General features: G+C 39.7%; 1 protein-coding gene across 4 annotated transcripts in view; it reads left to right on the forward strand.

Annotated features, from left to right (window-relative positions):
* Positions 1–12,585, forward strand: part of fbxw7 (F-box and WD repeat domain containing 7) — a 127,458-nt gene that overhangs the window by 57,804 nt on the left and 57,069 nt on the right. Inside the window, exon 2 of one of the 4 annotated variants that reach the window (XM_053231133.1) lies at positions 10,828–12,121. The exons of the other annotated variants lie outside the window; for them this stretch is intronic. Within the exon in view, the coding sequence (XP_053087108.1) occupies positions 12,017–12,121 (105 nt within the window). The 5' untranslated portion in view covers positions 10,828–12,016. The remainder of the gene's footprint in view (positions 1–10,827; positions 12,122–12,585) is intronic. 4 annotated transcript variants of the gene reach the window in all.

The following is a 12,585-nucleotide window of genomic DNA, read 5'->3' on the forward strand; positions in this document are numbered from 1 at the left end:
ACGCTTAAGGGTATATTTTTTGTTCCTTTTAGAGTACCTATAATTTAGTGTACCTATAAAAATAAAGTAGATAATTGGAAGTTAAGGACTACTGTTATGCTTTGAGACTAGGTTTAAAACTTTACAGGTCCACTACATGCACCTTTGTAGTTATAAGATGCATACTAAACGCAATTTGACTTACAAGAGTACTCATTTTCATTGCAAATTATTCTGCAATATCAGCAACGCCAAAGCCAATATCGATTAGCAAAGACACCCTATGGGACATCGTGACACTTGAGGTCATTTGACAGCCAGCAGTTACACTCGTGTGGTTTCCCGTTTTGCAGTGAATGCACATGTTGCGAATAGCTATTGTGGCTGCTAAGGCTTGAGCAGATTTCTGCCTCTTGGCTGCCTCGAGGCCATCACACACTCTGAATCCCTCAGCACTTCTCTAGCACATAAATCATTCCTATTTGCCTCTCAGCAGATATGAACCTAACTGGACTAAACGAGACCCTGTTGTTTGTTGAGCTGCCTTGTCTGGGATGTAAACATCCACAATACAATAGATTTTATATGCACTGGAGTCTCCAAGCCCTTTTTTTCTCCTGCTCTGCACTCGAATTATATCTACATCTGTGTGAAACCTGACCCACCCAGACCATTTTTGGATGCGTTGCATGTCTCTGCAAGCTGCCAGACTATTAAACCTATAAGTTCTTCATTACTCAGTTAGCGATGAATGACACTGTTTATTTATCAAATGCTCGTTACCAAGTAACTAGTGCTGGTGTCGGCCCCATGGGGAGCATTTAACAGTTTAGCCTATTGCAACGAGGCTCAGCCTGGCACAATCAATCTTGCCTATTGATCAGCGGTGTCTGGGTCTGTCTCAGGGTTCCTGCCTGTTGCCACTCGATTTTTCTCATCAGATTGATTTTCTCATTGGTGTGCTCGTCTGTTCGCCCCAAGTGGCAGTCCTTCTGTTCTGACCTCGCTCATACTTGCCTCAGGTCAAATCTGGCCGTTTGGAACCCGATAATTGTGACTGCCTAATCTTCATTTCAAGCCATAGGGTACAGCTCATGGCTGCTTGTTGGAAAAGATGTTCAGATAATCAAACGAACTGAAAATCACTCAAGCAAGGATTTCACGTTGAGTACAGATATGGGTATCATGCTACCATATTTATCAGTTAGGAATGCTGGCAGACCAGCATGTACGGATGATACAAGGACATACTATTCAGCTACCAAACTTGATATTGAAGCAAAGTCTAAGCCAGTTTATAAATGATGTGCACTCACTGTTTTCTCACAAGATTTCTGGTTTTATTTGAGCTAGTTGGAATGTAATGAAATTGGTGTGACTCAGTCCTGTCCTTCCTACATTAGTTTGCTGTGAAAGATTTTGGCAGTTTGGTGACTCCCAAAGGGGGCAACAAGAAAAGTGTTCATGCTTTCTGAAGCCAAGAGAGCAAAATTTGTCTGTGTAGGAAAGATGGTATACTCTTTACCTTGTCAATCAGAATGGCACTAGGCAATAATGGGCGTCCTTGAGCTCATGTATGCGGATGAAGGGTGATGGCACTTTCTTCTGAGTGGGGCCCTGCGCTGTCTCAGCGTAAGCAGGAGTTCAAAAACATGCAGAGGTTGGCTTCACGTGTATCAGAGGATGCACGTGTTTGCCTTCACCCTCTCTGGGTGGTAGCTGTCGTGTGATAGGGAAGAGATACCTAGTGGGTGGGAATTGCCAAGACCAAATTGGGAGGAAAAAAGATTCTGGCAGTTATAAAATCATTCATCTGTCCTAATCCTCATTTCCTGCATTGGGACACCTCACTTCTTTACTTGATGAGATGATGCTCCCTAAACACTAACACTAATCACTAATCTTCCAAGTCGAGGTTTCAGACTCAGGATGGATATCAAGCTGTATTATTTATTGATTTGAGTGGTTGCAGTCCAGCAATTAAGGAAGATATGAGGGCATGTTAGACATCGATGATGAGAAGGAACCACATTCAAACGTTGGCGATATTGGAGCAGAGTCGAAGCCAAGTTATAAATGCAGTAAAATTTTAGCCTTCTTTTCTGTCTTGCTTACTAATGGAGGCGAGTGGCACCAAGCTATTTGGGATGTAATGAAAGGGGTGCAACTCTGTATTTCTGTTCCTACCTCATTTCTCTTTGTGACAGCTTCATGGAAAGATTTGACTGTTTGAAAACCGCTAATGACTATGTTTTAATCTTAATTTAGCCTACTCTTGTGGTACATCTCTTGCTTACTTGCTGGGCCGGATGCTTCCTTACATGGTTGGACTGGCGATTACCCAAGGAGGGATCTCAAGTTAGCGTGACATCGTATCATATTTATTAGTCAGGAATTGGTTTAGATTAGCAAGGATGGAAGATGTGATGGGGAACTATTCAGACACCAAAGCTGGTTTTGCTGTCTTTTTCCTGTCTTTCGCTGAGTGGTGATGAGATCGTTGCTGATGTAATTTCATGGATGAATCCTGATTTGCCTACATCTCCTCACTGAGGCTTCCAGGAAAGTTGTGGTAGTTTGGAAACCTCTAATCGCCGTGTCCTCGCTAATCTCTATTTAGCACAGCACAGCCTTGTGGTGCATCTCTTGCTTATTTGTTGGGAAGGATAGCGTGAACTGTAATTCCCCCAAAATTGGGATCTCATTTTAAGGACGACTGTCATGCTGCCATATTTATCTGTTAGGAGTGGTTACAGACCAGTAAGTCTGGAAGATATGATGGCAGGTTTTGTAGACGCCAAAGAGAAAGAAGCTTCTAATCTGGAGAGTTTATAAATAATGACTCACAGTAACTGTGTCCTCTGTCTTCTGTCATGCTTTGGAGATAGATGTGAGACTTAGTCCCACAATTTCTACCTTACTTCTTGCTCCAGCATCATGGAAAGTTCTGGGTGTTTGGAAACACTAGCCACTTATCACCATGTCCTAATCTTCATGACCAGCCTTAGGTTACATGTCTTGCTTACTTGTTGGGGGAATGCTACCGAAAACTGGCTAGAAGTTGTTATGGATACATACCTGACATTTAAGCAAAGTCAAATCTGCTCAGGTTATAAGTGGTAACTCTTTTTTTTTTTTATAACTCTTTCTTTTTCTTACCCTGCTTTGTAATGATCTAGTTGAGGTATAAAGCAATGACTCAGTCTGCGTGGTTCATTAAATCCATACAGCATCTCGCTGTGTGTGGTCGGGCGCAGGCAAAGCATTGAGAGAGGGAGCCAATTCTCAGACCGTTACGTCAAATGCGAGCCGTTATTGCCGACATCGGATCCACAGAGCTGGCAGGCTTTGCTTACAGCCTCCCGCTGATGATTTAATGAAATCCAGCCTTGGTCAAATTCTGTGGCTTCACTTTATAGTGGTTGGGTTTAACGTCTGGTAAAGGAAGCTGGTCTAAGATCAGTAATAACTAGTTTTGTGTCTATTTGTGGGAAGAGGTTGATATTCTGTCTTTGTTGATAATGCAGTGAAAGTGCATCTAACTGATTCAACTTGCATTCCTGGAACAGATGTTATTTCTGAGTGTGTATGGTGTAAAGTCAGCCCTACTAACACCAAGACAGTGTTCTTTTTTCCCCCCTCCCAATATAAATGGCAGATGAGCCAATCGACATATAAATCTGCTATTACTGACAGTTGCATAGGTGTTTTGAACGCTCTTATATGAACTGTGACACCCCTGGAAGCCGCCCCCCCCAGTCACGCATTAGTAATCTCTTAGCCCGTGCTCTCGAATCACCTCAAGAATGTTCATTACCCTGATATAGTTCATTAACGTTCATTAACGTAATATAAAACCTGTCAGTGTATTCTTGACTTAGCTAACATCAGTTAGCCGTATTTATTAGGGATGCCAGCAAAATTTCTCCTTTGAAAAAACTTTCAGGTGAAAATGATCAAAAACTAAAAGAGAAATAGAAAATGTCAGTCAATTCAAGGAATTCTAAAGTGTCCAGTCCAACACTTTAGAAATAATTAGAATTTTCGAAAGTCATTAAAAATGCTGCTTGCTGTTTTGCAGATGTGTTCAAACAGTGTGATCAAGCTTGTCATAGAAGCTTGACTGTACGTATATACAGGGTTTTATGGTATCTACAGGCATTTGGGAGGGGAAAAAAACTGCCCCTCATGGGTTTTAAGACAGTGTTGACACTAGAAAAGTTCACATGTACACTTTTGTATGAATTGCTGTAACATCTTTTTCCTAGAATTAGAAGGAAGAATTGTGCGTTACAGACAAGCAGCAGTTTCCCCTGCTTGTGTGTGTGTGTGTGTGTGTGTGTGTACACACTCCAGTTTCCACCTTAGACAAGTGATTTGTGTACCAGATCATTTCCTCTATGTGTTTTGCATGTCTTTAATGTCCTGCTTTTCTACATGGACTGATTTGATGTGTTTTAAATCCTGCATTTCACTGAAGCTTATTCTCATATGCAGTTGTGAAATAATATTTTCTATAGCGCTTTACCATTTTTATGTGTCATGTGTTTAACCTTCAAAGCAGTTCTTTTTTTCCCGGGGATGCTTTGACAGCTTTAAAAAACTTAACTAAAGCTAACATCTGTGGAGCGTATTTATCACTTGTCACAGCTGAGGTGTGAGGGCTTCCCACTTTAACGCTGACAAACGCGTGCCAACTTCCTTGTTGTGCTAAAATGCTTGCTTTCTCTTGATTAACCAGCGGGTTTCCATGTTATGCTACGGCGTTAGGGATAGTAAGAAGAGGGTGAGCTTTTATAAATAGGCAGCTAAACGCCTCCTCACATAACCTGCAGTCCTGATCCGGGTGGAACGTCGAGTCCTTCACTCCCTCTGCCTGGCTTAACATGCAGATAATTGCGTCTGTGCCAACGAGTGGTTTATATATGTTCGATCTAATCTCCATTCATGTGGATGTGTGTATAATCAGTACCAAGTGCATGCTTCTGAAGATGAACATTTCCATAACAACAGGGAGCTCAGCATATCAATCGAGTGCGCAAACGCTTTGTCGACGTCCGTCACAGCAAAGCTTTCTCCAGATGTGTCTCATATCATTTTTTTTCTTTGAAATGTTAGTTGAGAGCACAGTCCCAACCTCATAATTAAATTAAAATGTTTCTCCAGAGTCACCGTGTTGGTCAGCACGTGCCATGATGCAAACTCACAGTTACAGGAAGTGACAAACATTCAGATGAATTACATTAAGTAATTCGATTCAGAGTATTATATGGTGACTTTTAAACTGATTAGAGCTGCAACTAACAATTATTCTGAGAATTGATTATTGATTTTTTTTTTTTCCCCTCCTGATTAATCATTTCAGATTTTTTTTTAATAACTGATTGAATACCAGATCACAGAATGCAATGCAATATTACAAACAAGCATGAGGTACTATCAAGTGCCAGTCACTTTTTTCAAATCAGACACCCAAACTAATGTAAGCTCTCTGTGTTCGGTACTTTTTTTTAAAAAAAAAAAATTGGTTCAGCATCCTTTTTTTGTTGTTGTCATTATTCAAGCCCTGATTTGTTTAATTCTGACCAATCAAATCCAAAATAAAGGACAATATCCATTGACCGTCTTGTTAACTGAATCACTTGGGCACTGAATTCATTTTGCTTGCCGTGTGTGAACGGGATGTGAATCATTTTCACCATGAGTCGACTCCAGAGCTTTGGAGTTGACTCTCCAATATTCAGTTAAAACAGCTTCGTTTTGGAATCAAGTGTTTCTGATGCGAACCAAAAGCCGGATGGTGATCTGATACACAAAATTTACTAAATATATATTGTATACATTGTGAAAATTAAGTGATGAATGCTACTGAGTCGAAAAAATAGTTTATCTACTCATAAGCTCATTGATTCAAATGTCTTTGCTAATTGTATCAAGAAGTGGTGTATTGTGTGCCACAGCTTGCTTTAGAACATTGACCAAGTAATTCATAGTGAAATTCATTGCCAAATATTTTTATCAATCAATCAATCAATCAATCAATTTTTCAGTCTATTAGTTCTTTGCAGCTCTAAGATGGTCCTCCTTGTTCTACATTCAGATCTGTTTATTCTTATACATTGTTATTGATGTACATTTAAACGTTGCTACTATTAATCTTTACCACTTCATGCTAGGGTAATGTGTGATTAAATATTAAATATGTTTTTATTATTCCCGTCATGACGACATGACAACCTGACACACTAATAACTCCCTAAACACTAAACACGCAGATAAATATCCGTCGCACTCTACACACAGCGTTTAAACACCGCTGCTTTCACACACGACATAAAAGGATAACGCAGCGGCAGCTACGAGGTCAAGAGGTGGCATTTGCAAATGAAGAGGTTTATCAGAGAAAGGCGCAATGAAGGCAGACATCAGAGTGTTTGCAAACACACGCGTGCAGATTTTTGAATATTAAAGGGATCTGGTGCACCTGCACCTCTTGAATATTGTAAGGAAAATGAGGCAGAAGGGGTAATCCATTCTCCATGCTCCAGCTGTAAGGAGATTATGTGTGTGCAGTGAAAATCGTTCATTTGCTATTTCAAAAAGACGACGATGTTAAACGCTATAAAACACGGCAACGACAGTGCAGATTATCACACGGCCAAAATGTACAGCGACTGTCTGCATGAGTTTCTTATGATAATAATTGACTATCTTCATACCATGAAGTTACCTCTGAGAAGCTCACATTTCAGCCAAAAAGAAATGGATATATTTTTTAACAAAAAGTGTTGTTGAATAAAGAAACACCTACTCATCTACCTGGCTTTGTGTATCTCGAGGCTGAAGGAGTGTTTAAAATTGGATTGAGCGGCCTTGTTTGGACTGGGATTTTAATAGATAATTGATTGAATACCACGTTGCTGATGGACTTCAGTGCGTTGCCTGATGCGCGAACACACACTCTCTCACACACACACACTCTCTCTCTCTCTCACACACACACACACACACACACACACACACACACACACACACACACACACACACACAAAAATGGTAAAAAAGTACATGGGATTAATTGAATGAACCGAGCACTTTTATCTGTGTTTGGTGTTCTCCTCGCTCTCTTCAGTCGAAGAATTAGACTTTATTATTTAAGAAACGGGAGATTGGATGAACAAAATGCCAGCACTTTTATCTTTTCTGATGGAAAGGGAAGACTGTGTGTATGTTGTTGTCATGGTGATGAATCGACCGTGTCTGAAAACTCCTATCATCATTTGTTGACAGAAAATCAGCTTTTTTTTTTTTTTTTTTTTTTGCAGTGGAAAAGTGAGTCACTGTTCGAGAATGGCTGCAGCACCGTGTGGGAGGTTTCTGAGAAACTTTTTTTTTTTTTTTTTTTTTAGAAGTTTAGGTACATACTCAGGGTTTCTGTGTATGTCTTTCAAGTGTTGAACCCCTGGTGGAACAATTAAACTTTTATTTAGGAAAATAAATGCTGAGCTTGGAGTGAAGGGGAACATTTTCTCTGACTGGTTTTAACAGACCTTCTGAAATATGCATGTCTTGTTTTGTGAAACTCATTTCAAATATTCATGATTCCTCATCCAGTTAGGTGATACTAAGCTTTTAAATTCTGCTGGAGAGAAAAACGAGGCCTGGCACAGACACATTTAAATAAATATTTATTAAATAATTGGTGTCCTGCATAAATAAACGATTATGCCACAGTGACTGCATACGTGGAGCTTAGAATTGCAAGATCTAATATAACAACACTACAGTAATAAAGTCTGTTTGTATGGCAATCCTCCACTTCCACTTAAATCTCCTGTGGCAATACACTGAAAGAAACGGCAAGGCGTATAGTCAGTGATTATAGATTATAAAATAAGAAAGAAATGGTAATGTACCCAAGAGAGCTAAAGGTACTTAGCTAGAAGTCAGAGCGCACAAATGAGTTTATGATGTAGATTTTAGAATATAAAGTGTTTCTGCTCTTAGAAGATCTGAGCGAGCTACCACAGCAAATTTGTCTTTTCATTACCGCAGTGAGAAGAGAAACTGCTCCAAGGTCAGCGTTGCTGTGTACAGAGTCGTTATGAACAGAGCGTTCCGGCTTATTCAGGCATGTAAACACTGCAGCCCGAATTGACGGGATGATTCAGTCTTTAATACGTATACTCACACCAGTGTTCACCAGTCAAACGCCAAATACTAACCCAACACCAGTGTTCACCAATCAAACGCCAAATACTAACCCAACACCAGTGTTCACCAGTCAAACGCCAAATACTAACCCAACACCAGTGTTCACCAATCAAACGCCAAATACTAACCCAACACCAGTGTTCACCAGTCAAACGCCAAATACTAACCCAACACCAGTGTTCACCAGTCAAATGCCAAATACTAACCCAACACCAGTGTTCACCAATCAAACGCCAAATACTAACCCAACACCAGTGTTCACCAATCAAACGCCAAATACTAACCCAACACCAGTGTTCACCAGTCAAACGCCAAATACTAACCCAACACCAGTGTTCACCAGTCAAACGCCAAATACTAACCCAACACCAGTGTTCACCAGTCAAACGCCAAATACTAACCCAACACCAGTGTTCACCAGTCAAACGCCAAATACTAACCCAACACCAGTGTTCACCAGTCAAACGCCAAATACTAACCCAACACCAGTGTTCACCAGTCAAACGCCAAATACTAACCCAACACCAGTGTTCACCAGTCAAACGCCAAATACTAACCCAACACCAGTGTTCACCAGTCAAACGCCAAATACTAACCCAACACCAGTGTTCACCAGTCAAACTCCAAATACTAACCCAACACCAGTGTTCACCAGTCAAACGCCAAATACTAACCCAACACCAGTGTTCACCAATCAAACGCCAAATACTAACCCAACACCAGTGTTCAATAGTTCAGCATCTACCAATCGCAGTTCAGTGTCTGTCCATAGTACCACAGTGTCCTCCAGTCATACTTCTTCCAGTAATCATGCCGCAACGTCCACAAGCCATACAACAACGTCCGCCGATCATAGTACAAAATCCACTGATCGTACTACAACATCCGCCGATCAAACTACAATGTCCACAAGCCATACTACAACGTCCACCGATTATACTACAACGTCCAGTAATCGTGTTACAGTGTTCACCAACTGAACGACACCCTCAAACACTGGTCCACATTATTAACAAAAATCCACATCTCTCATTGAAACACCAGTAAAAGATGGTGTTTAGCATTAGCACTCTTCTTTGAACTTTAAATATGAACCACAGCTACACAGCCAATCAGAGCGGGCCTGTTTGCCTCTGGTTATTCACACATGCGACACACATTCGACTGTGCCTGCTTAAATGAAACAGATTAAATTTGGAGCTCAAAGCAGCCAGTGTTTTGCGAGAGGAACAGAGGATGCGTCTCTCCTCTGGGTCATTTCCATCCAAATTGGAATGGACTAAAATGGAGAATGACGCTTTGTACGTTGCAGCTTGCTCATCCTCTATGCACTGAGCTCTCTTGGGTTGGTCTTGAGTTTCATACAAACCTGTATGCATGTATGTATGTATGTATGTGAGTGAGTGAGTGAACCAATTTTCTTCTTCATGCTGCGTCATTTTTGAAGTAGCAAAGTGAACGCAGATGGTATTAAAGGAGTGGATGCTCTTAGATGCATCAGCGGAGCAGCAAAGCAGGATGAAGTTTTCGTCCAGAACTCGGTCCAACTCGTGTCTTTAGGTTCGTAATAAAATAGCAGGGGAGTACAGCCTACCTAGGCACCCTCTTTATGAATATAACATAGGGGCATTTTAAAAATGATCATAAAGTGAGCCATGCCTTTCAAATTTTCTGTAGGGGTTGTTTTGTTATGAGGTATAACAAAGCGGTTTGGCTTTCATTAGCAGGTGAAAGGATTGTTGTTGAATTTATAAACACACACACACATACACGCACACGGAGTGTTGTGTACATTTGCATGAATAGCATATGCCAAAACCCCTCTTGTTTCTGTTTTGGTTTGCTAATTACGTTCCTTTCAGAGTTTCATCGAGTGTTCACGCTCGAGTGGAGCGGCTGCGTGCCTGGAAACACTTCTCACACACAAACACACACACACACACAGAGCCTATATCCCACTGTCATTACCCACCAAGCCGTGACATAGCTGCTGGCTGTTTACCCTGTCATTGATTAACAAGCCGATAATTATTGATTATTAACAGCATAATGTCATGAATAATCACAAATACGTAATAGCAATCTCTTATCTCAAAAGAAAACGTTTTCTTAAGATGCTGAAACACACTGATAGTGTGACCGTGATATTTGGCACACGCTTCAAAATATTCTGCATTAAATGGAGGGTCCCAAGCTGCATTATTCAGAAGGCAGGGTTTTTTGGTTTTTTTTTGCTTTTTTTTGTGATCCATTATTTTATGGCTGGATTTGAAAAGCATTTCTATAATTTTATAATTGTTTCATGAAAGTTTAAAAATATACACCACAGCTGTCTCTCAAAGTGACCAGATATATACAAATACATTTTAGTATTTTTCATTTTTCAACAGAGTCATGATCATGTCATAAATGTAATGGAATTTTGATGATTTAAAAATATTATTAAACATAATATGCTGTTTTTTTTCTTAAGCACTTCTACACACCTGAAACAAATCTCTCATAGTCTCAGTGTTCAATAATGAAATGTTCCTTAATGTCTTGTGAAGCTCATAAACATGATTCTGACTCTTTATTTTCTCTTTTCCTTTTTCATGTCATCCTTTCTGCCTGTGCTGGCTTTGCCTCATGAAGGTAAGGACACTTTCCTTTTCTCAAAACTATTCTTTTCTGCTACTCTACTATCAGATAATCACTGGTATGTACTGTACTTGTAAGGTTATGCTATGCCTCTGTAGCTGAGTGTAATTACAGTGTACAGTCAGTAGGTGGCAGTGTGTCGTAATGCCAGCTTTGTGTTTCAGTTCACACCCATTCTGGAGATTTGTTTAGGAAAGTCTACATCGTTTCATCTCCCTGACTAACATACAGTGTCCTAATTTCACTCTAATACTCATCATCGTTGCAATGATGCTCATTATGTCTTCATTAATATTCATTGTTGCGCTTTTCAGCACCTGGATGGTGCACATTCTCAGGAAAAATATCCCACGTGCAATCTTTTCTTGTTTTTTTTTTTAATTTGTTAATGCTCTGTATCGCATCAGCACTTTTATAACGCTGTACGTTAAATTCACTTTAATTCAGTATCACGTTTCGCCCCTTTTTAATGTCATGAGGCAACGGCTTTGATCAGGACAAACTTTGAAAGACTTGTTTTGTAAGATGGACCCCGCAAAACTATTAGAATTTTTATCACAAGTAAATTTAAAGAATCTTGTGTAGAGTCATCATGTAGTACAGAAATGTCTGACTTTTTAAGCTGAATTTTATTGAATTTTTGATTAATACCTGTATTTGCTATGAAATAGCCATTGAAGCTGCTATGGCAGTAAACTCTAATACAAAGAATCAAGCAAACAAACACACACATTTCAGCTCAAGGGCAGTTGTAGTTTGTCATAAAAATCCAATTTTACCAAATGTTTGCAATATAGTGTAACTGTGTTAAGCCCATTATATTAGATTATATCATATTATATTATATTATATTATATAGTAATGTACATTGTTAGGCCCTGTCTCTCAAGGTTTGAAGGTGGGCGTGTACCAGAAAGCTGAAAGTTAGTATACAGTGTGAATATATATTTATATTTTATACTGTATATACTATTTAAAAAAAAGTTCTGTTCATGGCCCGAAGTCCGATGTCTTGTGAGATGCTTTTCTGCTCACGACGGTTGTAAAGGGTGGTGATTTGAGTTACCGTAGCCTTCCTGTCATCTCCACCCAGCTCCACCCCTCCTCTGTCCTCTCTCATCAACAAGTTCACTGAATGTTTTTTGTTTTTTTGCACCATTCTGTGTAAACTCTAGAGACTGTAATGGGTGAAATTCCCAGGAGATCAGCAGTTTGTGAAATACTCGCCAACAACCGTGCCACGGTTACTGAGATCACATCTTTTTTTTGCCTCATTCTCCTGTCACATGTGAGCATTACCTCAAGCTCTTGACCTGCTTCTGCATGATTTCATACGTTGTGCTGCTGACACGTGATTGGCTGATTGGATAATTGCATGACTGAACAGGTGGTTAGGTATTTCTGTACCTTCCTATAGGAGTGTATCTAGCTACACAATAGCTATCATGAGTTTTCTAACCCTGTACATTTTGGCATTTTTGTTTAAATTATCTTGTTTTAATTATTCTAAAGTTAGAAAATCTAATCAAGGAATAGATCTGAGTGAATGGAAATGTTTTTTCTTCGTCACTTGTCTTCGCAACATATTTTTTAGATTAGATTTAGATTCAATTTTATTGTGTCATAGTGCAGAGTACAAGTACAGAGCCAATGAAATGCAGGTTTTTTTTTTTAATTTTTATTTTTTTTTTTTGTGCATATCCCAGCTTGCTAGGAAGCTGGGGTCAGAGCGCAGGGTCAGACATGATACAG

Source organism: Pangasianodon hypophthalmus, chromosome 28 (genome assembly GCF_027358585.1).
Source record: "Pangasianodon hypophthalmus isolate fPanHyp1 chromosome 28, fPanHyp1.pri, whole genome shotgun sequence".
NCBI lineage: Eukaryota > Metazoa > Chordata > Actinopteri > Siluriformes > Pangasiidae > Pangasianodon > Pangasianodon hypophthalmus.